The sequence below is a fragment of the Oryctolagus cuniculus genome, chromosome 4, assembly GCF_964237555.1.
Source record: "Oryctolagus cuniculus chromosome 4, mOryCun1.1, whole genome shotgun sequence".
NCBI classification, from domain to species: Eukaryota; Metazoa; Chordata; class Mammalia; order Lagomorpha; family Leporidae; genus Oryctolagus; species Oryctolagus cuniculus.
In genome coordinates, this window is record NC_091435.1 from 100,223,336 (window position 1) to 100,250,925 (window position 27,590).

The 27,590-nt window shown below is 41.0% G+C and overlaps 1 protein-coding gene and 1 pseudogene across 1 annotated transcript; both read right to left on the reverse strand.

Moving 5' to 3' along the window:
- Positions 1 to 566: 566 nt before the first annotated feature.
- On the reverse strand, positions 567 to 26,469 carry ACTL6A (actin like 6A). The gene is made up of 14 exons (XM_002716442.5): positions 26,259 to 26,469; positions 18,263 to 18,339; positions 17,916 to 18,090; positions 16,101 to 16,201; positions 14,825 to 14,922; positions 12,298 to 12,392; positions 11,577 to 11,683; positions 11,402 to 11,491; positions 8,630 to 8,691; positions 8,276 to 8,390; positions 8,048 to 8,128; positions 4,714 to 4,809; positions 1,893 to 1,979; positions 567 to 1,040 (listed from the first exon to the last, which is right to left on the reverse strand). Exons 1-14 carry the CDS (start codon positions 26,281 to 26,283, stop codon positions 960 to 962), a joined length of 1,290 nt encoding a protein of 429 aa, XP_002716488.1. The 5' UTR covers positions 26,284 to 26,469; the 3' UTR covers positions 567 to 959.
- Positions 26,470 to 26,490: 21 nt separating this feature from the next.
- The window catches only part of LOC100346731 (ribosome biogenesis protein NSA2 homolog), a 90,061-nt pseudogene continuing 88,961 nt past the window's right edge, over positions 26,491 to 27,590 (reverse strand).

Consider the following 27,590-nt stretch of genomic DNA (forward strand, 5'->3'; position numbering starts at 1 on the left):
TAAATCTCTAAAACACAAAAAATCAGGTATAAAGTCCAGGGTCAGTTTCCCTTTTATAAATCTGATATCACCTGCTACCTTAAGACTGGAAATGATGTTAACTGCCATAGCAAAGACAACAGGGTAGTGTTTGAAATTCAGGGACATTTTTTAAAGCTACTGTTAACAGAATATGAAGCAAAAGTGGGTATTACTGTCAAAACAGGAAGAACTTTCACTCAAAATAATGATACTCAAAGTAACAAGTTACAGGGGCAGGTATTTGGTACAGCAGTTAAGATACTACTTGGGACACCACCATCCCCCGTCAGTGTTCCTGGGTACAAAGGCCTCACTCCACTTTCCTTTCCAGCTTCCTACTGTACCCTAGGGTACACATGTACTTGGGTCTCTGCCACTCATGTGGGAGACCTGGATCTCAATACAAGCTGCTGACTTAAGCATGGCCCAGTCCTTTATTTGGGGAATAAATCAGCAGATGGGAGATATTTCTGTCTCTCAAGTAAAATGAAATTTAAAAAATTTTAAAAAGTAGCAAGTCACAATGCATAATAGTACAAAAAAAATTCTGGAATGGCTAGTAATTTTTATTGAATTTTGTAAGCCTAAGGTAAAAAGCATAGGCAGTAACTTTTACTAGTCAATAAAAAGCAATTCTACCAATCCACTGGTAATTAATATACTAAACAGTTGAAAAGCATTTTACTAAAAGCAAAATATTTAGAGAAAATAGACATTTATACAAAATTATAAAATGCTTGTAATAAGAATAAGTGCATTTCAAGGAAAGCACAAACTCATTTAATTTATAGAGCCAGTTAAAGCCTTAAAAAATTTAAGTGGAAATTGAAATATGCAAAAATGTATAAACATTCTACAAAAGATGGTCATTCTTTTCCTGAGTAGACTAAAGCTATGAAACGTAAGGTGACACCGGAAGGTAAAGGTTTGGGACTCTTTCAAGGGCATTTCCTTTCTACACACTGCTTCCCTCCTTCTTCATATTCTTGCTTGGAAATCCACATCTGTTGAAAGGTGCCCTGTAACATAGAAAGAAATAGAATTATGCCTTATTCTCAGTTTAAACATTTTTACTTTTAATATCTTTGTTACATCTCCTAAATTTTGCAGACCTCTTAAATCCCCTCCTTTCTAACAGAGTTATGTTATTCTTTTAATTTCTGCATTCCTCCAAAAACCATCCAAAGACACTAGTTAGCCTAACCTTAGAAAGTTACAAAGAATATCAGGTCTTTATAATACCTGTTACACTGTATCAATTTTAAAAAATACAGCTGGCAAGGAAGACTGAAGCTGTGAGAGCTTGGCTCTGAGGACAACAACAGAAACTGTCACAAGCTTAAGTACTCGGTGTCTTTTGGCTGCTTTAAGATAAAGGGGAAATGCTCCCAAAGTAGGGTGCAAAAAATTACAAGGATTTTTTTTCTCGATTCAAAGTACACACCAGTCCACATCACATCTAAGACCCAACACCATCACTATTTGGCCCAAGAACAATTCCTGACTTCCTATACCTCACACTAAAATAGTGGAGAATGATCAGAACCAAGAAGGAATTGTTTAATTTTAAGTGCACCACAGACAAGTACTAACTAATGCCAATGGGGCATTATTAGAAGAGACATAAATACGTTAACATAGTTCCATCTCTCAGAGGGGAAACTGAATTAGGCTGACAAAGGTCCACCAAAAAGGCAATAAAGTATTTTGTTATATGGAGAACATATAAAATTGCTATTAGGTCTATAATTTATTTGATAAGCATTTATTAATCTAATAATTTAATAAATTAAGTATCTTTACTAAATTAATATTTTCAGTTATACATTTCATTCAGTAAAATATTTTTGTAAAGTAGCTTATCTACTAACCAAAGAAGCTAGAATGGAGCCACCGATCCATGAACTAAACCTCCGTTCAACTGTTGTATTATTTGCAATCAATTTCAACCGCATACTCTACAATAAAGAGGAATAAACATCAGTACAATCAAACGAAACAGGTAAGTCAGGAAATTGTTTTGACAAAGACTTCCCAATGGCTCACTCATTTGAACACATATTAAACATGGTAATTTTCAAATATAGGTTTATACTTTGATTAAAGCTTTTAATGTGCAAAATGTGATAAATCATATAAACATTACAAAACTGCACACTACGAAGTGTGACATCCACGATTTATATCCTATAATAGCGAGCATGTATCTAATTCTGTAAGTCAGGTACTCACCACATGCTTCCTATGTTATTATTATGACCCTGCTCTGCCTCCTTTTCTATAGCCCTCCTCAGAGTCCTGCTGCTTTCTTTTAGGCTATAATGTTATCCTCATCCCTATTTTAGTTTACTCTTGGCCTTCAAATCAAAATGCATTCCTTTATAACTAGACTGCTTCCTTCCCTGTGAGTTCGTATTCTGTCTGACACATACAATCTTAGGGCTTGGTATTATCCCGTCTCACTTTCTACATCAAGATTTTTCCCCCACTTAGAAATCTACCTCTGGGGATAGCTCTCAAGATACCTTCCAGCTGGCACTGCGGCTCACTTGGCTAACCCTCCGCCTGCAGTGCTGGCATCCCATATGGGGGCCGGGTACTAGTCCCGGTTGCCCCTCTTCCAGTCCAGCTCTGCTGTGGTCCGGGAGTGCAGTGGAGGAATGGCCCAAGTGCTTAGGCCCTGCACGCATGGGAGACCAGGAGGAAGCACCTGGCTCCTGGCTTCGGATACAGTAGCACGCCGGCCGTTAACGGCCATTTGGGGGGTGAACCAACAGAAAAGGAAGACCTTTCTCTCTGTCTGTCTCACTGTCTAACTCTGTCAAAAAAAAAAAAAAAGATACCTTCCAATTACTATATATATAAACACAGTTAAAGTCGTATTCGCAGCAAAATGTGTGACAGGGTTTATTAAAGTATGGGATATGTAGGGTTGCTGAAGGCAGGAGGGGTGAACATGGGTTTCTGAAGAGGATAAAAGATCAATATCACAATCAAATTCTTTTCCCATTTAACTGATTTTTAATTACTTCCGAAAGGACAGAGTTTCTAAGTGGTCTTTATAAACCTTAGATCACCCATGTCTATACTCATTATTCAGAGACTTTTATGAAATCCAATGATCGGTACTGTAATTGAGGGGTGCTTTAGATCAGACAGTATCTCCAAGAATATAGTAAATATGAAGCAAATGTCAATATTGTATCAATACTCACACACCACTTTCAATTTTTATAAATATGTGGCTTACGGTAAAATAGTCCTTTATATGAGAAAGTAAAAGATTATTAAATATTTTAGGGTATATGTAACTCCTATTAAGATTTTAAAAATGTAATATTTGGTGAAGAATACCTTACAAAAACTCCCTTGAAAGAAGTCTTAAAATTTCAACATGACTGCTATTCTATGTAAATGATTTCTTCAAATCAGGTTCTCCTTTTAAAAGTTACCATGACATACCCAGTGATCCTTTTAAAACATACATATGACCTCATCAATCCTCTGCCAGATTTTACCCTATAAGTTTGCTGTTACCTTTGAAAAAAATCTGAAGTACTCCTTAATTAGACATAACCTCTACTCATCTGCTATGAGTTTAATTGTCCCTCTGAAAGATAAAGTCTTCATCCCTGGCTGGTACCTGTGAATGTGACCTAATCTGTGAAGAGGATCTTTGCAGATGTAATTAAGATATAAGATGAGGTCACACAGGAGTAAGGTGGTCCCCCAATCCTATATGACTAATGTCCTTAACAGACATACCACAACTGAAGCCAAGGATTGCTGCAAACCACCAAATGGTACAAAGAGGGAAGGAGTATTCTCCACATAGATTTCAGAGACAGTATGGTCCAGAACTATGAGACAATTATTTCTGCTGTTTTTTAAACCACCAATTTGTAGTACTTCATTAGGACAGCACTAATATAAAGGTCCTTAAATGAGATTAAAAGGTAAGCTTATTTATGATGAAAAAATGTTTTAAAATCCAGGAAGTTTTTTAAAAATCCAGTATGCATTTTTCATGAACTTTTTGAAGATTCATGGCATGTGTGGATTTCAATCTGTTTTTGCACCAAAAATAAGTTCTTCTAATTCCATTCTCCAGAAGCTGTTTGAAGTGCCTTACACATCAGCCATCTTTCCAGCCATACTGCTTTCCCTGTGTCTGCACAGACTACAAGCAGACTACTTGGAATTACTGGAACACGCACTATTCCCATCACACTTCTGCACGTGCAATTTCCTCTACCCTGCTGTCCAGCCAGTTAACCCATTCATGATGCCTTCCTGATAGTCCTGAGAATTAAGTATTTGCTTCTGAGTGACAAGATACACCTGGCTCATGACATGCTGAAGCACTCAGCATTACAGCTGTCAGCTTTTACAGGGCTAACCTGCCTAGCCCTCAGTGTGCAGGATATTTTATATTCCTACTGTCAAGCAGATAATAGGCATTTAAGTATACAATTAATGAACAAAATAAAACTCACATCATGTAAGGGTAACCAATAGCTGTCATCTAAAGAAATCTGATTAATAATAAAAAATATTACCCAAATTTAAGTAATTCTACACAAAACACACACAAAAAATCTATCTACTGAGAAAAGAATGCTTATCTGTAAAACTATACCACTGGTGAAGGCATTTGATGAAGAATATCACTAAAGAGCCAACAGAACTTACTGGGGGAGTTTTCTGAGAAAGCTCCCTATTCAACCTATCAGTGAAACTCTGTATTAGTGTGTTTCCTCCTGCCACTATCACGCTGCCATAGAGACCCTAGAATAAAAACAAGAAAAACAAATTAGTTCCAATGGTTTTCAACAGTGCTAAATAAAACCACCAATAAAACTGTTCTTTACTAATAATTCTTTTTTTTTTTGAAAATGTTTTACTTCTTAAATTGTTTTATTTACTTGAAAGGCAAAGAGACAGGGACAGAGAGATGGAGAGAGAACTCCCATCTGCTGGCACTCCCAAATGCATGCAACAGTGAAATTTTTTTACTTCTATATACATAGACCTAGTAGTTTAGTACAGTGGTTCTCAATCTTGGCTACCCATTCAACTTGGCAAGCTTTTATTTATTTATAATTTTTATCTTTATTTGAGAGGGGAAGTGGGAGAGCAAGAGAGACATAAAGAGTGAGTTCCTATGTGTTCTTTCCACTTCCCATTTGCCTGCAATGGCTAGGACTGGGCTGGGCCAAAGCTGGGAGCTAGGAAATCAATCCAGGTCTCCCATGTGGATGGCAGGAATCCAACTATTTGAGTTATCACTGCTATCTATCAGGGTCTGAATTAGCAAGAAGATGGAATTAGGAGCTGGAGACAGGAACAGACCTTATTATTTCATTAGGGTATGCAAGCATCCTATCTGACATGTTGACCACTAGGCCAAATGTTCAACCCATCTTGGACAGCTTTTAAAATATCAACGCTGGGGCCAGCGCTGTGGCATAGAAGCTTAAGCATCCACCTGCAGGGCACAGGCACTGGTTCGAGTCTCGGCTGCTCCACTTGTGATCCGGCTCCCTGCTAATGTGCCTAGGAAAGCAGCAGAAGATGGCTGAAGTCCTTGGGCCCCTGCACCCATGTGGGAGACATGGAAGAAGCTCCTGGCTTCGGCCTGGCACAGCCATAATCATTATGGCCATCTGAGAAGTGAACTAGCAGATGGAAGATCTCTCTCCCTCTCTCTCTCCTTCTCTGTATCTCTACCATTCAAATAAACAAATTGAAAAAGATATATCAATGAGAAAAATTAAGTAAAAATCTCCAGGGATGAGATCCAGGAGAGGTTTTTGTTTATTGCTTGAAACTCCCCAGATAATTCTAATAAAGTTTAAGAATCATTCATTTAACACAATTATTCTAAAAATCCTAATTTTCTGGCAGATAGCTGATATTTAACTAGAGGAACATTTTACAATAACTTCACCCTAGAATGCTCACTTGGAAGTACTTAAAATCAGACAAGGGGCAGGTATTTTAGCCTTGCAGTTAAGATGCCTGCATCCCACTGCAGAGTATCTGAGTTCAAAGCCCAGTTCTGGCTTCCCAGTAATGTAGACCCTTGGAAGCAGTGGTGATGTCTCAGGTAGCTGGGGTTCCTGCCACCCAGTGTGGGAGACCTGGACTGAATTTCCAACTCCCAGATTCAACCCTACTCTGCCCTTCCCATTGCAGGCATTTGGGAGCAAACCAGCAGATGGAGATCTATCTTCTGCCTCTCAAATTTAAATAAATAAAAATTATACAAGAAGATTATTTTATGATCATGATGGACAATAATATACCCTGAAAATATTCCTGGCCAAAATGATCGCTATGCTTCTCTTTTGCAGGGGTGTGGATCAGAATCACACAGTATGCTTCTTCAAAAAAAAGCTGAGGCTTTCTCAAGTATAAATTTCTATTTATAAGTATATTTACTTCTAATTTGCATATATGCATAGGAAAGTTAAATGTCAATCTTCTCTTCTGGCAGCTAAGTTCCTATTTCAAAAACTCATTCCAAATGTCAAAATTACCTAAATTAAAAATTTTTTTTTAATTTATTTATTTGAAAGAGATAGTAAGAGAGAGAAGAGTAAGGAGAGTGAGAAAGAGTACTCCCATCTGCTAGTTCACTCCGCAAATGCCAAAACAGCCTGTGTTGGGCTGGGCTGAAACTAAGAGCTGAGAATTCAATCTTGGTCTCCCAGGTGAGTGGCAGGGACCCAACCACTGAGCCATCACTTGCTATCTCCCAAGGTGCACTTTAGCAGGAATTGTGGAACTGGGCATCAAACCCAGGCACTCTGATATGGGATGTGGGTGTCTCAAGGGTTAATAAGCCAAAAGCCTGCACTAAATCACCTAAATGTTGAAATAAAATGGAAAAATATCTCCTCGGCAATTAATGTTAGTTTAATTAAAAGAAAAAATTTCCACCAAAAATAGGAAGTTATCACTCTCTTGCAATAAATTTACTTCAATTTTCTTCCAAAGTGGCCTTGAACTTGCACTAAAAAATTTCAAATTTATTATCCTAGAAGCAGCACATACCCAGTTAAGTCACTAGTTGAAATAAAGAATGGTTTGCACAGTCAATCAAAAGTCTTTGGAATAACATGGTTTTCAAACATCCAATGCTATTAGCACCATGCTCAAAGCAAATTAACTCAAAGAAAATCAAGGCTGTGGGTTATAAGTTGGAACCTAGGGTTTAAGTAAGATATAATCCATCTAATAATGAATATAGTATATAAAACTTGACAAGAGTTTAAAACTTGCCGAAACAGAAAAATTTTGAACACCACCTAAAATAAACCCCATGTGAAAGCTAATTTAAAACCATACACCTTCCTGTGATGAAGGAAATGCTCCATTATCTACACTGTCCACTATAACAGCTCTTGCTATATTTATGAGGCTGGTACAACTGAAGACCTCAATTTTCAAACTTCTCTTTTTAAAGATTTATTTATTTATTTCAAAGGCAGTTACAGGGACAGAGGCAGAGAGAAAGAGAGAGAGACAGAGATTTTCTATCCACTGATTCACTCCCCATAAGGCCACAATGGCTGGAGCTGGGACGATCCAAAGCCAGGAGCCTGGAGCTTCTTCCAGGTCTCCCACATGGGTGCAGGGGCCCAAGGACTTGGGCCACCCTCCACTGCTTTCCCAGGCCACAGCAGAGAGCTGGATGGAAGTGGAGCAGCCACATTCGAACCAGCACCCATATGGGATGCCGGCACTGCAGGAGGCAGCTTTATCCACTACACAGTGCCAGCCCCTAAATTTTTCTTTTAATTCACATTGATCCATGCAGCCATTAGCCACCACATCAGACACTACAGCTCTAGAGTTTTGCATTTTTCCTTTTGTAGTACTTCATCTTTTTACATAAACAGTCCTGTTATAAAATGAACTTCAAAGTCAATGGCCAAAGCTGCCACCCTAACAGTGATTTTTGGGACATTCTGCTACCCTAAAAGACATTTTTACAGCATAATAGGAGATGGGTACTTACTGGTCTGATATCAATATCACACATTCCAACACTTGTAGTAACAACATGACTGACTCCCAACATTGTATTTCCTGATAACCCCTACAAGAAAAGAAAATAAGCAGTCACATGGAAGAACTTTGTACAGTAAAACATATCCAAAAAGTCAGTCTTATTTATACTTTATAACTATACAAGCTGTTTACATATAAAGAAAAATCTAGGCTAATTATGAAGAAACTTTCATACTTTCACATTGGAAGGGTCAAATAATCCTTCAGGAATCTTTAGCCGTTCGGCACCAAAATCACAGTTGTAGCCATTGGGGAACTCGTAATGAACGGTTGGCATCTGTGCAGCGACTCTGAAAACATATTAAACAATATTTATTACACTAAAGGCAAGAACAATCCTCTCCAAAATTATAAACTACTAAGGAATTACCAACTTATAATAAGTCAGAATGAGAATATTTAAAAAATGTTAATCAATACATTTTGGCATAACTTTATATCTTTATACCAATTAAATACATTCTATAATTTTTTATATAAGCAAATCATTTCCTCACTTATGAAGAAGCATAGTTTAAATAAAACATACTGTTCGTCATAAGTTGAATCTGACACTTGAAGTACTGAAGCCTGAAAATCCTGGATAACACACTATGGATGAAAAAAAAACATATAAGAAGTAAGTTTGAGATATATCTTTACCATCTACACTTCTGTAACATTATATTTCAAGTACTTTTCTGAATGAAACGACTACATTTCTGGATGGGTAACTTTCAAGAATATTAAATCTCCACGAAGACTCTGAGTATCAAAAAACCCAATTCTAAACATTTACATTAGCTGTCAAATTATATAAAGTTACAACAGTTATAGAAAAATAAGAGGTAACAAGTAGAAACTCTTGTACCATATTTCCATATAACAAAATGAGTTCCCAAACATCATTTTTTCCAATAAGTTTGAATTTAGAAATAAGCTTTTGGGACTGGCGCTGTGGCACAGAGGGTTAAGCCACAGCCTGCTGTGCTGACATTCCGTATGGGCACTGGTTCCAGAGCCAGCTGCTTCACTTCTGATCTGGCTCCCTGCTAATGCGCCTGGGAAAATAGGGGAAGATGACCCAAGTGCTTGGGTCCAGCACCCCCATGCTGGCTCCTGGCTTCAGCTCAACACAGCCTCTGGCTATTGCAGCCATTTAGGGAGTGAACCCATGGATGGAAGATCTCTCCATCTCTCCTTCTCTCTTTGTGTAACTCTACCATTCCAATAAGTGAATAAATCTTTAAAAAATAAGTAGGATTTCATTACTTAATTGTACATACATATACATACAGAATTATATCTTATGCAACTTTTAATAATTACACATAGTATGAAGCAGTTTAAAAATTTGTTGTGAGGGCCAGTGCTGTGGTACAGTGGGTTCAAGCTCTGGCTGGAAGCACCGGCATCACATATGGGCGCCGGTTCTAGTCCTGGCTGCTCCTCTTCCAATCCAGCTCTCTGCTATGGCCTGGGATAGCAGTAGAAGATGGCTCAAGTCCTTGGGCCCCTGAATCCGCATGGGAGACCTGGAAGAAGCTCCTGGCTCCTGGCTTCAGATCGGCGCAGCTCCAGCCGTTGTGGCCATGTGGGGAGTGACCCAATGGATGGAAGACCCCTCTCTCTCTCTGCCTCTCCTCTCTCTCTGTGTAACTCTTTCAAATAAATAAATCTTTAAAAAATATTAAAAAATAAAAATTTATTGTGAAATACATGAATTCTGGGTTGCTAAGGAAAAGTATCTAAAGAAAATTATTGATCATGCAATCTATCCTAATACTTGAAAAAAATATGATACAAAAAACTCAGATATCATTCTCAGTGGAAAACATGTCTTACAAAAAAACTATAGTGGATTTAAACATTTTTATTTATTTATTTTTAAGATTTTATTTATTTACATGAGCGGTAGAGTATACAGGCAGAGAGGGAGACAGAAAGGTTTTCCTTCCTCTGGTTCACTCCTGAAATGGCCAACAACGGCAGGAGCTGGGCCAATCCAAAGCCAGGAGCTTCTTCCAGGTCTCCCACATGGGTGCAGGGACCCAAGGACTTGTGCTTGGGAAAGCAGCAGAGGATGGCCCATTAGCAGGGAGCTGGATTGAAAGTGGAACAGCCAGAACTTGAATCGGCACCCACATGAGATGCCCACTGCAGGTGGAGGTTTTAACCTGCTGTGCCATACCATCAGCCCGGAGAAACTGTTTTACTAACGTCTCTCCTGTCAGCAAGACACATGTTCAGAGAATTTTAGTAAAGAGAAGCTTCCATCAGTTCTTTGATAAGAACAGTAACACACACTTTTGATATGGCTGACTACTGTTGGGAAACAACATAACTGAGTCATACTGGCAGCTTATAGTTTGAACATGATTGGCTTCCAAATCATGCAGATGTTTAAACTGCAAAAATTGTAAGTTAATGGCAGTAAGGGTAGAAACAATCCAATTATGGAATTCAGGAGCTAGGCCTAGTGGGAGGGAGAACCTTAGATCATTGAGGGCTTGCCTTCAGAAAGCAGTTCTGGGGAGGCTAGTTATATAAGCCTGAGTTGGGCCTAGCTCAACACTCTGCTTCCTGGCTCTCCATGTGATCATTCCTCCACAAACCCTCTGCCATTGCCACCCACCACCCTTTCCAGAAGGCTGAAGCAATGGGGCCTAACTGACCTTAGACTGTGAACTTCCAAAACCATAAGCCAAAATAAACCTCTGTTCTTCATGAGTAGCCAGTGTTTACTAAAATTAAAACCATTTTCTTAGACAAAATATGTGAAGAATAACATAATGCTTCCTTCTACCCTACAACCAAAATTCCCTCCAGGTCTCAACGTATTAATTTGTATGAAAATGTAGTAGTTTGTAGAGATGTTTCAAAAATATGAAAGTACACCCCCATCTCTGAAAAACTATTACTTTTGTTTGTAACTATCATTAAAATATTTTTTAAAAGATTTTATTTATTTATTTGACAGGTAGAGTTACAGACAGTGAGAGAGACAGAGAGAAAGGTCTTCCTTCCATTGGTTTACTCCTCAAATGGCCACAACTGTTGGCGCTGTGCCAATCCGAAGCCAGGAGCCAGGAGCCTCCTCCTGGGCCATCCTCTACTGCTTTCCCAGGCCACAGCAGAGCTGGACTCAAAGAGGAACAACCGGGACAATAACCAACACCCATAGGGGATGCCGGCACCAAAGGCGGAGGATTCACCTAGTGTGCCACTGCACCGGCCCCATCATTAAAAATATAATGTGCCCATATTCTACTCAAGGATTTCAGCTTGTAACACTTTTATAAAGAAATTTAACATTACTTACATTACACATGTAATTGTGCCATGACCTTGTAACCTGTGGCAACTTCTCTTTTCTTTTCCAGTTTGCTGGAGATCCTTCACGAACAGCTTCCTGGGAATACCAAGATGTGCTAGGTTAACAGAGTTCACAACACAGGGATGGGGAGCTGGAGATAAATTCCACAATTATTACTTACTTTTGATGCAATCATATATGGAGGAATCAATTCTATATTCATTTCCTGGAAGAGTTCTCTGCACTGCATAGTAATAAAGTCTCCAGCAAGAGGAGATTTCACAATGCCTGTGAGATCGATAAAATAAGACTAAGAGGTATTAAGTACTAACTCCTTGGGAAAAACTTCCTCTGTATGTTTCTACATGAACAATTTTTTTTCAAGTAGAATTAACTGAACTATTCTTTAAAGTATACATAAATGGGACCAACTTTGTGGTTCAGTGGTTAAGCTGCTGCCTGAGACACCAGCAGCCCATATCACAGTGCTGGTTCAAATCTCAGCTGCTCCACTTCCAATCCAGCTTCCTGCTAATGCACCTGGGAAAGCAGCGTTTGATGTCTCAAGTACCTGGAAACCTGCCACTCATATAGGACACCTGGATAAAGTTCCAGGCTCCTCCCTTTGGCTTGGCCCAGCCCCAGCTGTTGTCTTTTTGGGAGTTAACTAGTGGATGGAAGATCTGTCTCCCCCCACCTGTCACTCTGAATTTCAAATAAATATAAATAAATAAATCTTTAAAGTATACATAAAGCTATGCAACAGTTTCAAATATATATACTGAAGACTTTTTAAAGCTCATATAAAAAAGACATTATATGGAAACTGACATACTTTAATATTCATTAGTGCCCTCCTGACATCTAAAATCTTCTGAACGTACCCAGTTAAACATATTTACCTTGCTGAAGGACATAGCCATCGTGCACTGGAATTGCAGTGGTATGAGTGGCTCCACTGTCCAAAATCAGACCAGTAGATCGACCATTAGCAAATCTAGTTTAAAGTATTAAGGAAAAGAAAGTATCAAAGTTCCTAAGGACAAGGCTTGTATTTCAGAAGCCATTTTTAAAACATGTATTACAGTTTAACATATGTTCAAGTAAATCTAGGAATAAAATCTAGTATCAAATAATAGCTCCAGCTTAAAAACAAATGACAGGCGGCAATACTTCTAGAATGATGGTGGGAGGAACTCAGGGAAATCTTTCTCCCAGACATCTATCAAGCTTGCAAAAATGAATACAATCATCCAAAATCTCTTGAGTTTGATAAAAGAGCTTAAACAAATTGAAAAGCATTTCTTTTTTTTTTTTTTTTTTTATTTTTTTTGACAGGCAGAGTGGACAGTGAGAGAGAGAGACAGAGAGAAAGGTCTTCCTTTGCCGTTGGTTCACCCTCCAATGGCCGCCGCTGCAGCCGGCGCACCGCGCTGATCCGATGGCAGGAGCCAGGATCCAGGTGCTTTTCCTGGTCTCCCATGGGGTGCAGGGCCCAAGCACCTGGGCCATCCTCCACTGCACTCCCTGGCCATAGCAGAGAGCTGGCCTGGAAGAGGGGCAACCGGGACAGAATCCGGCGCCCCGACCGGGACTAGAACCCGGTGTGCCGGCGCCGCAAGGTGGAGGATTAGCCTATTGAGCCACGGCGCCGGCCGAAAAGCATTTCTTTAACAAAATGTATAGCAACTTGGTAAGAACGAGTAGGATGTGTGATATTTGAGCCAGGGACTACACCCATTCTTAAGTAGCACTGAGGAATCATTTCAGTAGTTTGGCAGTTGAGTGGCAATTCCCACTTCTTCCAACTCACTGGGGTAGAAGAGCTACTCCAGGTGTATTGGATATCCAGTGAATACGACAAGATCCCATTTCTACAGCTGTGTTGCTGAAGGCCTATATCACATGAACACCCTAAACTCATGTTTAGGACCAGGGGCATTCATTTCTTCAAGTACTTATTGAATAATTATTATGTGCCTATTTAGTCTGTTGCACAGATTCCTTAAGCACAGAGTACACATAAAGGTGAACAGAAACTGTCTGCCCTGAAGGATATCTCATTTAGTCAAACAGATCACTAAAGTTGTAAAATGTCTAGAATACCCTGGGGCAGGGGGTATAAAGGAGGGACCACCTAAGCTATTCCTGGGACATCCAACTGTAAACTGGGGATGACACGGGTGAGAATAGGAGCCCATGGGAGAAGAGTCAAGAGAGTACTTGCACTTTTGCTAAAGCCATCTCAGAGATACAGCACTACATAAAAGTGTTAGATAACTGTTAACACAGTGATTCTCAAATGTATACAAAAACTTACTTGAATATGATAGCAAGCCAGGGAGGTATACAGGTTATATGAGTAAAACATTAGTCTCATGTTTCAGGACCACACTTCTGTAAACAGTGGATCCTTAAGTGCAGAGCTCTTTCTTCTACTTCAAATGACTGTATCCTATTATCTTTATAAAGGACTGTCAAGCTATTATATTCTTCCTCTGAACTATCACAATTACTATACAAAAAATTCAGATTAATCAAGTACTTCTTTAAGAATTTTGCCAATGTTTTGAAGTACTATTTAAATCTGTTACAGTACTTAGCTTTTAAGAAGAATATTTAAATTACAAATTCTTTGCATTCAAGACATAATATTTCCTTATCTTTAAAGTGTTTGCAGTAACTTTCTGATGAGTGCTTAAATCTCAAATGAATTTATAGCCAAATTCCAATTTTGTTTGATACTAGAAGTGAGAGAGGAAATGGCAATCTTTGCATTCATTTTAGCTAATATGCTAAAACACTGTTGTACAGCCACACTCCCTTTATTAAAAAAAAAACACACACACACACAAGTTGACAAATATGATCTCAGGGCCGGCGCTGTGGCACAGCGAGTTAACGCCCTGGCCTGAAGTGCCAGCATCTCATATGGGCACCGGTTCAAGACCTGGCTACTCTACTTCCAATCCAGCTCTCTGCTATGGCCTGGGATAGCAGCAGAAGATGGCTCAAGTCCTTGGACCCCTGCACCCATGTGGGAGATCTGGAAGAAGCTCCTGGCTCCTGGCTTCGGATCGGGGCAGCTCCAGCCATTTCGGCCAATTGAGGAATGAACAATTGGATGGAAGACTTCTCTCTCTGCCTCTCCTCTCTCTGTGTAACTCTGACTTTCAAATAAATAAATAAATCTTTAAAAAAAAAAAGCAAATATGATCTGAATGTCACTTTCCTATTTTCTTCTCACATCTTCTGGTATATCATCAGTTTCAATATGAGTCAGACAGCTAAAAAGGAAAGGTATAGAGAAAAAAGCAACTTCCGAATGAGTGAGAATTGGCTCACGTCTTCTGCCAGGACTGTCTTGTATCTTTGGCAGCAGCATATATTCTTCTAGAGAAAAGCTGAGTACTACTCTTTCAAGGATACGCTGTCAGAACTGCAGTTTTACAAAGGAAGAATGCAGGAATGTTGTAGTGTTCAAACATTAACTCTGTTAATTTCTCTCTCTTTGCTCTAGTATTCCACTGAAAAAAAATAAAGAAATGCAAATTACTTATTAAGAATTAAAATGCTGACTTACCTCAAGCTACATTATAGTACTATGTTAGCAAAAATTTAAAAACAATGAAGCATAGTAAATGACCTTTTATAATATCTACATTTGTTGTAAACAAGTATGACAAATCAGATATAAATTAAATTTATTATAATTAGTAAAACTACTATGAATTCCAGAAAGTATAAGCTTTTCAAAAATACAAGGAAATCAGGATTCTCAGAAACAAAGTATTATTAAATCTTAAGAGCATATCTGGTAATCAAAATAAAATATTAATTTTAAAACACCAAACTCTCCCTTTTATAGTTGGTGCTCCCAAAGAAACTATAATTAGAAACAGCAACAAGATATTGATCATGGGGCTGGCGCTGTGGCTCAATAGGCTAATCATCCGCCTTGCGGTGCCGGAACACAGGGTTCTAGTCCCGGTTGGGGTGCCAGATTCTGTCCCGGTTGCCCCTCTTCCAGGCCAGCTCTCTGCTGTGGCCAGGGAGTGCAGTGGAGGATGGCCCAAGTGCTTGGGCCCTGCACCCCATGGGAGACCAGGAGAAGCACCTGGCTCCTGGCTTCGGATCAGTGCAATGCACTGGCCGCAGCGCGCCAGCCGCGGCAGCCATTGGAGGGTGAACCAACGGCAAAGGAAGACCTTTCTCTCTGTCTCTCCCTCTCACTGTCCACTCTGCCTGTCAAAAAAAAAAAAAAAAGATATTGATCATGCTGGTTATTATGCTAGCCTTCTGGGCCCTTTCTGGCTAGGTACTAAATGTATTTCACAAGAGACTTCATAGAAACAGTCGGCCCTTGTTAAGCATCTGACTTCTTGGAGCTTGAGTATAAAAGCAGATTTACAATGACCTTGGGGCATAATCCAGAATGGGAGGCAGTTCAAGAAAATAAATTTTAAATCCATGGAAATGTAGATAACTACTAGGACCCATTATTGTGTATTATAGTTCTCTGAATCTTTTACTGAAATAATAAAAGTTATGATAGTAGTTAGAAATTAATTCCCCCTTCCCTAATTTTCAAACTCAAAATATAACTTTTTAAACTTCTTTGTGGAAAAAGGCAAATATTCTTCAAATGAGCTGAAAACTAAAGGAAAAAAGAACAACTAAAGAAACACGGAAGTGTTTGTCTCACCGGAGCTTCTGACATGAGAACAGGATGCAGGCTGGCTTCTGATTTGACATGCATTTTATAGGTATGGTCCAAAATAGCCTGGAAACTATCCCAGTCTTCAACTAGAATATAAGAGCAAGAGCTTGAAAACAAATGCTTGGCTGAAGATGAATAAAGTATCTTTTGAGAGTGATTCTTTGACTTAGCAATTAATATTTTAATAAATATAATCCACTTTTTTAAAGATTTACTTTTATTTATTTGAAAGTCAGAGTTACAGAGACAGAAGGAGAGGCAGAGAGGTCTTCCTTCTTCCAGTTCACTCCCCAGATGGCCGCATCGGCTGTGGCTGGACCAAGCCGAAGCAAGTAGCTTCTTCTGGGTCTCTCCTGTGGGTACAGGGGCCTGAGAACTTAGGCCATCAGCAGGGAGCTGGAGTGGAGGTGGAGCAACCAGGACTTCATTTCTCATTTGGGCTTTCATCTCCCTTACTGACTTTCCCGTCTCTAGTCTAGTGTCTCCCTCTAATTTAGCCTAAATATCACTCAGAATAATCTTCCCAACTGGCAAACATGAGCATATCACATTTCTGGGTTACCCTTCTAGGGTTACCCTTCAGTTACTGGCTTAATGGACCCTTGTGATGGTTTACAAGAAATTAAAAGAGAGAGATTATTTGAAAGACAAAGTAAAAGAGGAAGAGACAGAGACCTTCCATCTACTGGTTCATTTCCTCAAATAATCTGCAACAGATAACATGCTAAAGCCAAGAGCCAAGAGCCAAGAGCTCCATCCAGGTTTCCCATGTGGGTGGCAGAAACCCAAGTATTAGCCTTCAACCACTGCTCCCCAGGTGCATTAGCAAGAAGCTGGATCAGAAGCACCGTGGCACAGATTAATCCTCCACCTGCGGCACCGGCATGCCATGTGGGCACCAGTTCTAGTCCCGGCTGCCCCTCTTCCAATCCAGCTCTCTGCTGTGCCCTGGGAAAGCAGTGGAGGATGGCACATGCATTTGGGCCCCTGCACCCACATGGGAGACCGGGAGGAAGCGCCCAGCTCCTGGCTTCAGATCAGCACAGCTCCAAGTCATTGTGGCCATCTGGGGAGTGAACCAATAGAAGGAAGGCCTTTCTCTCTCTCTCTCTCCCTCTCACTGTCTGTAACTCTACCTCTCAAATAAATAAAATCTTTAAAAAAAAAAAAAAAAAAAAGTGGAGTAGCCAGGACTTGAAGCAGGCTCTCCATATTGGAATTCAGGCATCCCTTAACTCGCTGCACACAACTTTCACCTCTCCAAGTCCTTCTGTGATTCTTCTCTGCCTACCTTTCCTGCTATTGACCACAGCGCTCTCAATATTACAGTCATACTTAACTGTTTAACATTTCTTAACAGTTTGTTTCACAACTTCATTTGTGATGGTTCCTCTGCTTTATCCAATCTCATCAGCTAGGCTAATTCTTATTCACTGATCAAGATTCAGCATAAGTTACAAGTTACAGCACAGTTACAAGTTATCCCTGACTCCCCAGTGATACAAAGTTAGATTCCTCTCCTTTGCTCCCATTTCATAATGAACATAACTATATTACAGCACTTATCCTGTGGGAACTATATTTGTATGTTTACAACTGTATCACCTCCCAAGTAAGAGTTTATTGAGGAAAAGGAACATTTGTTATGCATCTTTGTTTTCCATATCTAGAACATCATTTTATAGAATACTCTAAATACTTCCTCCACAAAAGACTATGTTCAACTTACAAGAAGCCACTCCTCTAAGTCTAGAATGTTTCCTGTACTTTCTGACCAAATCCATGAAAAAAATATCATACCCATCCCATTTTTTAGTGGTGAAATGGCCTCCATATTCTCCCTGGGAACTCGTAGGGCATTGGTATCTATGTAGTAGGTGGGCCCGCCTTGTTTGCCTTTATCACCGTCTATTTCCATCAATGTGCTTCCATCATCTCTTTCCATCACCATACCAATAGCCGTTGGGAAATCCACCTGTAAGGGCCAAAAACATGATATGCAAGTTTCACCAGCTTTTATCAAGGAGCCAAGTTTTTTTTCAGCTAATGTCTTTAACCATTTTGTGTTGAATCAAATATCTTCATAAATTTAATGCTACACAAATGGCCCTTATACAAATACTCACTTGACTCTAATATTACATTACCTTGGGGCAATCTTCACCAGCATAACCAGCTCTCACAGTATAGGACCCAATGTCAAAAACAAGTGCGCCAACTTCATCTGAGAAGATTAAAAATAATTAACATTAACAACTTACACGTATCATGAAAATTAAAGGAATACTTAATGAGCTTAAAGGGAGAATATATGTAAAAGCTCTATGAAAAATTACAATAGTATTAGTTTGAACCTAGTTTTAAATGCATCTCAAAGATTCATTTACTTAAAATATAACAATTTATACGTTGTGTATTAGCAGAGGTTCAAAGAGAAGGAACTGCTACCAGAACCTGGTGAAAAGGTTCTAGAAGATGGGCTAACCTGTCAGTAGCTGTGAGCATCAGTTGCGGGCTGCAGTTACTTCTGAACACAAAAGGGGGTCTCATTAATAATTACTACTCTACCACTGGCTACATCCACGGAAAAGCCAAAGGCCAAGAGGGCTCAATGACCTGGACTCTAAGTGTCAGTCTTCACAGAGGCGAAATGGTGGAAAGTAGAGATAGTGGCCCAAAGGGAAGGAGTGAAGTTCATGTAAGTATCAATTTATCATAAATTAACAGAAATTGTACTTCATGTAATCAGGAAACTCCAGGAAAAATAGGGACTTGGAGAATAAAGAGTTTAATGTAATAGCCAAAAAAATCATCAAAATGAAAGTATTATCAAAGTCTGCATATTTCAAGATTATTAGGAGATAAAGTTTAATGCTGAAGAAGAAAGCTGGCAACTATTTGTCCATTTCCAAATTCAGAGAAAAGCTTCTAATTATACTTTTAAAATACTTCATCCAAAATAGGACTCCTAAAACAAAGCACCTTGGTTTTCAGGTCCTGACTTTTCAAAGGATTCAAGTATTTAAAAATAATAAATATTATTTACCTCATTAAATTGGCAAAAATTATTAAGTCTGGTAAGACCCAGTACTATCAAGGACTCAAGGGAAACAGGAGCTCTTACACATTTGCTAGTATAAGCTATAAACTGGTAAAACACTATATGTTATTAAGTTATATCCACTAAAGTTAAGAAACTACATACTTAGTGGTTATACTTAAATCTATTTGAGGGGCCGGTGCTGTGGGACAGCAGGTTAAAGCCCCAGCCTGCAGCACAGGCATCCCATAAGGGCAGCAGTTTGAGTCTCAACTGCTCCTCTTCCATGCTCTCTGCTATGGCCTGGGATAGCAGCAGCAGATGGCCCAACTCCTTGGGCCCCTGCACCTATGTGGGAGACCCAGAAGCTCCTGGCTCCTGATCAGCTCAGCTCTAGCTGTTGCAGTCATTTGAGGAGTGAACCAATAGAATGGAAGATATCTCTCTATCTCGCTCTGTAACTCTTTCAAATAAAATAATTCTTTTAAAAAAAAGTGTTCCAGGGTGAGTGTTAAAAAAAAATCTGAGAAACTGTCACATGTCACAAGAACAGACACAAGAATGTTCTCTAGCTATGTGAACTTGGGCAATTTATTAACCTCTGTGACTCAGTTTACTAATTTTTTTTTAAAGATTTATTTATTTGAAAGTCAGAGTTAAACAGAGAGAGGAGAGGCAGAGAGAGGCAGAGAGAGGCAGAGAGAGAGAGGTCTTCCATTTGCTGGTTCACTCCCCAATTGGCCACAATGGCCGGAGCTGCGCTGATCCAAAGCCAGGAGCCAGGAGCCTCTTCCAGGTCTCCCATGTGGGTACAGGGGCTCAAGGACTTGGGCCATCTTCCACTGCTTTCTCAGGCCATAGCAGAGAGCTGGATCGAAAGTGGAGCAGCCGGGTCTTGAACCGGTGCCCATATGGGATGCTGGCACTTCAGGCCAGGGCGTCAACCCGCTGCACCACAGCGCCGGCCCCAGTTTACTAATTTATAAAATGTGTATAATATTTCCTATCTCATAAGAGTCTGCAATCACTAAATGTGTTAAATGGTTTAATGTATATAGGCACATAGAATAGTACCTGACACACAGTGTTACCCGCTACTATGATTATGATTGTCACACTGCTGGCACAGGAAAAGGCAGAAATAATCTAATAGTCTCTCAATAGGGAAACAGACAACCTATAGTTTACTCACAGTGGTTTACTATATATACAGTAGTTAGAACAAATGGTCTAGATCTACATCTATCAACATGGATCAATTTCAAAAGAATTATAAAGGCTAATTACACACACACACACACACACACACATTCTTTAATTCATTATGGCTATGTTCACATGAAGAGAAAGTATCAAAATATGCATGAGATCTGGAAACTTCAGTTTTAGGGCTTATTTCTAAGAAGGGAGAGAAAGGGAGATCTGCCCCAATATCTTATTTCTTAAAATATCACAGGCAAAATATGGCAAAATATAACATCTATTTAATCTCAGTGCTAAGCACAAAATTATTAGGTACACACACATATATAGATTTTTAGTACACTGGACATATTTTAAAATTTAATTCAAAATAAGGAGAATACAATAATTATTTTGCAAATATTCAGTTGAGACAGTAGCTTTGCAAAATATTTTTTTGTTTAACAAGAGGACATTTATTCTAACTTCTAATTTGAAAAGAAGTTTATGCATATGTTAGATTTCCCAAGGTAATTAACCATTATGTATAAAATTCTCTGCTGCCAATTATTTTATCTTATAATTATCATGTTATCCAAAACAAGGAGTTCTTAAAAGAGTTCTTCATGGGTTTTCACCACATCACCTAAACTCAAGTACAAACAGTAAAGTATAGCAAGAACATGAGTGGATGAGCTTTAACACCCTGATTAACCAGAATGCTGGGTGAAGAAAAATCCAAAGTAAATTAACTAATTGCCTGGTTCACCCAAAATTTGAATACATGCTCAAGGGTGCAGCTTTTGTTCTGCACAAAGGACCATTTTGACAGTGTAAGAACTGAATTGTGTCTCCTTAAAGTCATATGCTAAAGTCCTAATCCCCAGTATTTCAGAATAACTGATAAATTCTTTGAAAAATACAGTTCAAAGGAGATCATTAGGGTGGGCCCTAATTGAGTATGACCGGAAATTTGAAAGATGTGTACAGAGAGAAGATGACACAGATGTGTGTGAGGAGGAGGCAGTCATCTACAAACGAAGGAGAAGCCACAGAAGAACTCACCTTTGCTTGCACTCTGATCTCAGACTCCAGCTTTCAGAATTGTGGGAAAATAAACTGTGTAAGCCACAGTGTAGTACTTTGTTATGGCAGTCTTAGCAAACTAACACAGAAAGAAAGCATAGGAAACAAATTCCTTCTTACGATGTTCTTAGACTATAAAAAGACACAATTATAAACAGTTCCATCAATGCACACTCAGGGTCAGGAACCTCATGACGGAAACACTCTTCCCTTATTTACCCTTTTCTGGGTAATCTACTCCTGCAACTTCTACCTAAATACTGATAATTCCAATGTCAAATATCTCTTATTCTCTAACCAGTGTTAGAGATTCATAAGCAGAACGTTCTACTGTATATTAACATCAATTCCACATGAGGTCTCCTGTGGCCTCAGATTCAACAGTTTTTTCCACCTGCCTAATGTAATCTCAGCACTGCCTAAGTTTGTGACCCAAGGAACCACAGGCAAAAACCTGAGAGCTGTTATGAACATCTTCATCTTTCAAGTTCTGCCAAATATTCTGCTAAATATTACTCAGATGGCCTCCTCTTTAATGCCATTGCTGCTGCCTTCAATCAAGCTCTAATCTCAACGGGGAACTTCAATTCCCAACAGGTTTAATGCTTCCATCTTTTTCTCAACTCATATTTCAAACTGCTGCACTCTTATCTTCCAGAAGCATAATTGATGATATTGGTACATAAGTCCTTCACTGAAAACAGGGGGGAAGGGACATGGCTTTGGCCTAGTGGCTGACCTAAGTCTCCCAAGTCAGAGTGTCTGTATTTCAGTCCTGGCTTCAGCCCCAGCTCTGGATTCCAGTTTACCGCTCATGTGAACCTTATAAGGCGCAAGTGATGGCTCAGGTAATTGGGCTCCTGCCACCCATTTGGGAGACATGGATTGAGTCTCTGGCTCCTCGTTCTGACCTGACTTGTCCCAGCCGTTATGGGCATTTGGAGAGTGAATCAGTGGATGGGAATCTTCTCTCTCACTCCTTGTTTCTCTATTCCTGTCTCTCAGACTCTCAATGTTTTGTTGTTGTTGTTTTAAAGAAGGGGGTGAATAATTTAGTAGTTCTTGTCACCTACAAAACGACATTCAAGTGGTTCCACCCAGCTGATTTCAAAGCCTCAATTGCTTAAATTTAGGAGAAAATAAACAACTAAAAATCAATGAAATATGGGGTCTAACTGACACACCTTTCAAAACTGAGCTTCTTCAAAGCACAGCCTATACCTAGCACATACCAAGCACTCAAAAAAATTTGTTTTGTGAAATGAAAAAAATCTAATAAATCAGTTAATTTTCCTAATTTGTATATCAAACTGGATACAGTGGAATTTTGAGTAGGGATCTTAGTTCTTGGGATTTTGTAATAGTTAATTTTAGTTTCAAGGATGGAAGACACATCTAATTCTTGTACCATGTTTTGTTTAAAAAAAAAAATCAAGCACCAATATTAGAGTGGTAAAGGAAGACCAGTGACTTGATAGCTTAACCACAGAGGCATAGATGCTTAAAACCTAGGATGCAATGTTCAGCTCAAGGGTGGATCCCTTTTCTACTAAAAGAATAATGGAGGGGGGCAGTTTGTAGTTCTTGAGGATTCTGTTTTGCCCCAGAGTAAATGGCTTCCAAGTTTAGGAGGTGATGTAATTCTCTGAGAAAACAGAAAAACAGAATAGCAATTTTCTAGCCTGGTCTTTAAACATTCTAATGTGATCTTGAAGGCAAATGGCTTTGGGAAGAGGTGGGGAGGTAGTTTTATTTTTGTTTGGATCAGAGTGCCCCATGATTGGTGGCCAACTCACAAGGAAGACAACTTTGAGAAATTCTTAAGGTTAGAGATTGGCGGGGTAGGGGGGATGGAGAGAGATGGATAGTACAAGAGTGATGAAACTAACAATTTATCAAAGTTGGTCTGGTAGTACACATTTATTTTTGTTATGCAAAGGAGTTTAAAGTAGAGAAGTGCCATGGAAGATAATTGCAAGAGCAATAAGTAGGCCCAGAAACTACTTAGAAAGGATGGAAATCCAGATGAATCATGCATTATACCTAAAGCTGAAGGTCAGTTTTAGATTTGCTTGGAAATAATTATTAGAATTAGAGGCAAGCATAAATTTTAAAATTTATAAAGGGGGCCAGCACGGTGGTGCAGCGGGTTAACACCTTGTCCTGAAGCGCCGGCATCCCATATGGGTGCCGGTTCGAGACGCGGCTGCTCCACTTCCTATCCAGCTCTCTGCTATGGCCTGAGAAAGCAGTAGAAGATGGCCCAAGTCCTTGGGCCCCTGCACCCATGTCAGAAACCTGGAAGAAGCTCCTGCTTTCCCAGGCCACAGCAGAGAGCTGGATCAGAAATGGAGCAGCCAGGACTCGAACCGGCACCCACATGGGATGCCGGCACTGCAGGCGGTGGCTTTACTCACTATGCCACAGCACCGGCCCAATTACTCAACATTTTTAAGTGAATGGTTTGGTTGCTTTTAACACTAAATTCCTTGGAAAAATATGATCCACTATAAACACAAAATCATACTTACTTTTGTGAATTCTAAGTACTTTCTACATGAAAGACTTTAAAACATCAGAGTACTTCAAAAAGTTCATGGAAAATGAATTAAAAACTAAGTATTTTGGTGCAAAAATTTTTGAAATCCATGTTTTTTCATAAGCTTTCTTGATTAAATTCCAAAAATGTTCACACTAAAATAAACATTCAACTCCATTTTCCATAAACTTTCTGAATAATCCTTACACTCCTCTGAATAAGCTAGCAAGAAGTGGTTTTATTCTGAACACCTAAGTCATACATGGTAATACTATGGTTGTATAACTGAAACATGACACACAGAGAAATAACCAAAGAAATGGCTTTTTTAAAGGAGTAGGGAAGGGCTTGGCTGAAATGCCCTTTATTTCAGAGATTTTTGCTCTCAACTCCCTAGATAATTATGACTTTGGGCTGATTTTTAACCTTTCCTATCTTTACATCATTTTCTTCAGTAACACAGGGATAATAATACCATCTTACATGGTGGTTGTAGATTATAGGAGTTACTGCATGGATTAAAAATAATGCACATAAAACCTTTGGAATACTCTTGGTCTCCAGTACGCACCTAATAAATGCTAGCTGCTAGCATTAGTATTATCCCATTCCTACCAGTCATACTAAACAATGCCTTGTAAGGAATACTGGACAGCCTCCGGATCCTTGATTCAATGAACCTGGAGCTCCTAAGAGTCTAGACTCAGTTTCTCTGGAGTCAAGACTGAATCTTCAGATGGGGAAGAGGTGAATTAACAAGATCCAAAGTAAAAATAAGAAAATCAAGGACACAAAATAGGAAGGAGGAGGCAACAGGCTCAGCATGCTGCCTCAGAGAAGACTCTGAAACTACACCACCAAAAATACTAAGAACTTAGAAAAGTTACCTATCCCTTTACCTGCGGAATGCCATCCTCTTCAGAAAGAGAATCCTTACTAAAACAGTAGCAGTAGCAAGCACATAGTCCCTCAGTGTTTGCAGCGGATTGGTTACAGGACCCTACCCCCATACACCAAAATCCTTGGATACTCAAGTCGACTATATAAACCGATGTAGCATTTGCCTATAACCTGTGGCACAGACTACTGGATACTTTAAGTAGGTGTTCTCTATGTTACTTATAATCCCTAGTACAATGTAAACACTATGTAAACAGCTGTTATACTTTAGGGAATAACAAGAAACAAAATCTGCACATGTTCAATACAGATGCAATTTTTTCTGAATACTTCTGGTCCACAGTTAGTGGGATCCACAGATGTGGAGCCCACAGTTACTCAAGGCTGACTGTATTTCGGATTTGTCTTTTGGGTCTCTAACTCAAACACACCCCAAAATGTGAATCCAACAGTGAGTGCTCCAATTGTCTGGGGCATCTTTCAAAAATGGAAGCCCTGACTCTGTAGAACGGAGGGTGGGCCTTGAGATTCTTTCTAAACAGCTTGCAGGTGATGCTGATATTGCCGCTCCACGGACTTCAATTGGAGCAGCAGGTGTAGCTTCATGTCGGTCCATCTTGGCAGCCACCCTCGTTGGCTAAGGAATTCCCATCCCACGAGCGAGCGGCGCAAAGTCGGGGAAAGTAAACTGCCCAAGGCCAAGGCGCTGAGAAGTTTGACGATGCCCACAGCCCGTGGTAATCTTTGTACCACAACACAGTCTACTCAAGAAAAGCCAGAGAACAGACGCCCGGGACCTCAGGCAAAGCTTCCGGGCGTCCTTAAATTGCATGTGTCTCTAGATTCATCCCAACCAGGCCCTCCCACGAGTAACTCCGCAGACTCCACGGTCAAGAATGGGCAGGAGCTGCTGAGGAACGTGAGGCAGCGCGAGCGCAGGGCGCAGACCGAGGCGGCCGCCCCCTCTCCCCTCGGTCCACCTCTCGCGGCCGCTCTGCCTTCTATGGGACGTTGCGGACACCCTCCGTCCGCGCTCGCCAACTGCTGGGGGCCTCCCAGGTTAAACGCAGACGCAAGCCCCACACGGGCGAATTTTGCAGACACACGCGGGGCTGCCACCCCGAGGCGAGACACTCCAGCCGGGGCGCCGCGGGCCGGCCCGCTGGAAGCAGCACGCGCGACCCCAAAAGCCCAGCTCCTCCGGCGCCCGAGGCGCACGCTGAGCCGGGTGGGCTCCGGGGGCGGGCAGAGCGCGGGGCGGGGATGGGGCGGGGAGGCCGGGGTCCCGAGAGGGGGAGACCGGAAGGGACCGCCGGGTAGGGGAGGGCTGGGGGCGGCGGTTACAAACCCCACACGCCAAAAAGGCGCGCTCTCTGGCCGGGCCGCCTTCACTCACCTCCCCCGTACACGCCGCCGCTCATGGCTGCCGTCGGCTTGATTCCTGGGCGAAAAGGTGCCGGGCGAAGTGACTACAGCGGCCGCCACACGCGCTGGCCCCCGACCCCCTTAACTTCCACCGCCACCCCCCTCCGGCAACAAAGCGGCGTCCACACACCCGAGAGCTCAGCCACACTTGCTGGCTCCCCTTAGCAGCCAATCACGAGGAGGGAGGCCTACCTTTCAGCCAATCATAATGCGGCTTCGCTGCATCCCCGCCGCGGCTCCGCCAGTTTAGCCAATCGAAGGTGGCCATGGGGGCGGGGTTGGGCGGAAAGCGACGGAAGGAGGGCAGGAGTTGGGTTGCGGGACTCCAGGGGGCGGAGCTTGCAGGGTGGGCGGAGGGAGCGGGAGAGCCAGGCGTCGGGGGGCGGGCCCAGGGGTGTGACCAGGCGCCGAGGCGCGGTGGGAACCTGGGGCGGGAAGGGGCTCAGGAAAGAGGCTGGAAATGGGATAAAGTATGGAAATAGGATAAAGTGTCAACGAGCAGTAATTCCTGACCTTGCACTGCAGTGAATTTACGGATTTTTAAAGATTTTCCATAAAAAAAGCATTTTCAACCAACATTTGTTGAATAAAATTGTACTCCACTTTGTGTAGGGTCAACCAGTGAATCAAACAAATTAATAGGCTCCTGCAATTTTTTTTTTTTAATTTTTTGTTACAGAATTAAATGGCCCGTTTATTCACTTAGAAACCATTGTTAACCCCAGACACAGGCATTTCCCAATCACCAGCAGGTCCCTTGGCAAAGGAAAACGAACTCATATCCGAACTTCGGCAAGGAGGGAGCCTCACGGCGCGCAGTTCTTCGTGGAGGTCAAGGGCAAGTTGAGGGCTCAGCCGCCAGTCACACAGAGGAGCGGCGTTTGGCTTCTCAGCAGGGAGAGCGGTTCACCGGCAGACTCGGGCCTGCGTGCAGGCCTCTGGCAGGTTCTCCCCACAGATGCCACCCTCGGCCACTGCCTCACAACTGGGAACCCCAATATTGATAAAGCAAGCAGTCAACAGGCGGGCAGACAGGAGAGCCCCGTGACCACCTCGCCAGGTCACAAGCCGACTTAGATATACAATTCCAATGATCAAAAAAGGCCAGAGGTTACAAAATCAAAGCCGGAAGCCAGGAGTGAGGCATGAATGACGCCACTTCCTCTCTGAACCAGGAAACACTTGACTCAGCGGGGAGGTAACGGGCCAATGCCTTTCCCAGGTGTCCAGCGAGAGGCAGGGACGTGTCCTTGCCTGGCGTCAGCAAAGGCCGAAACAGCTGGCCTCTGCACGCCAGAACTCC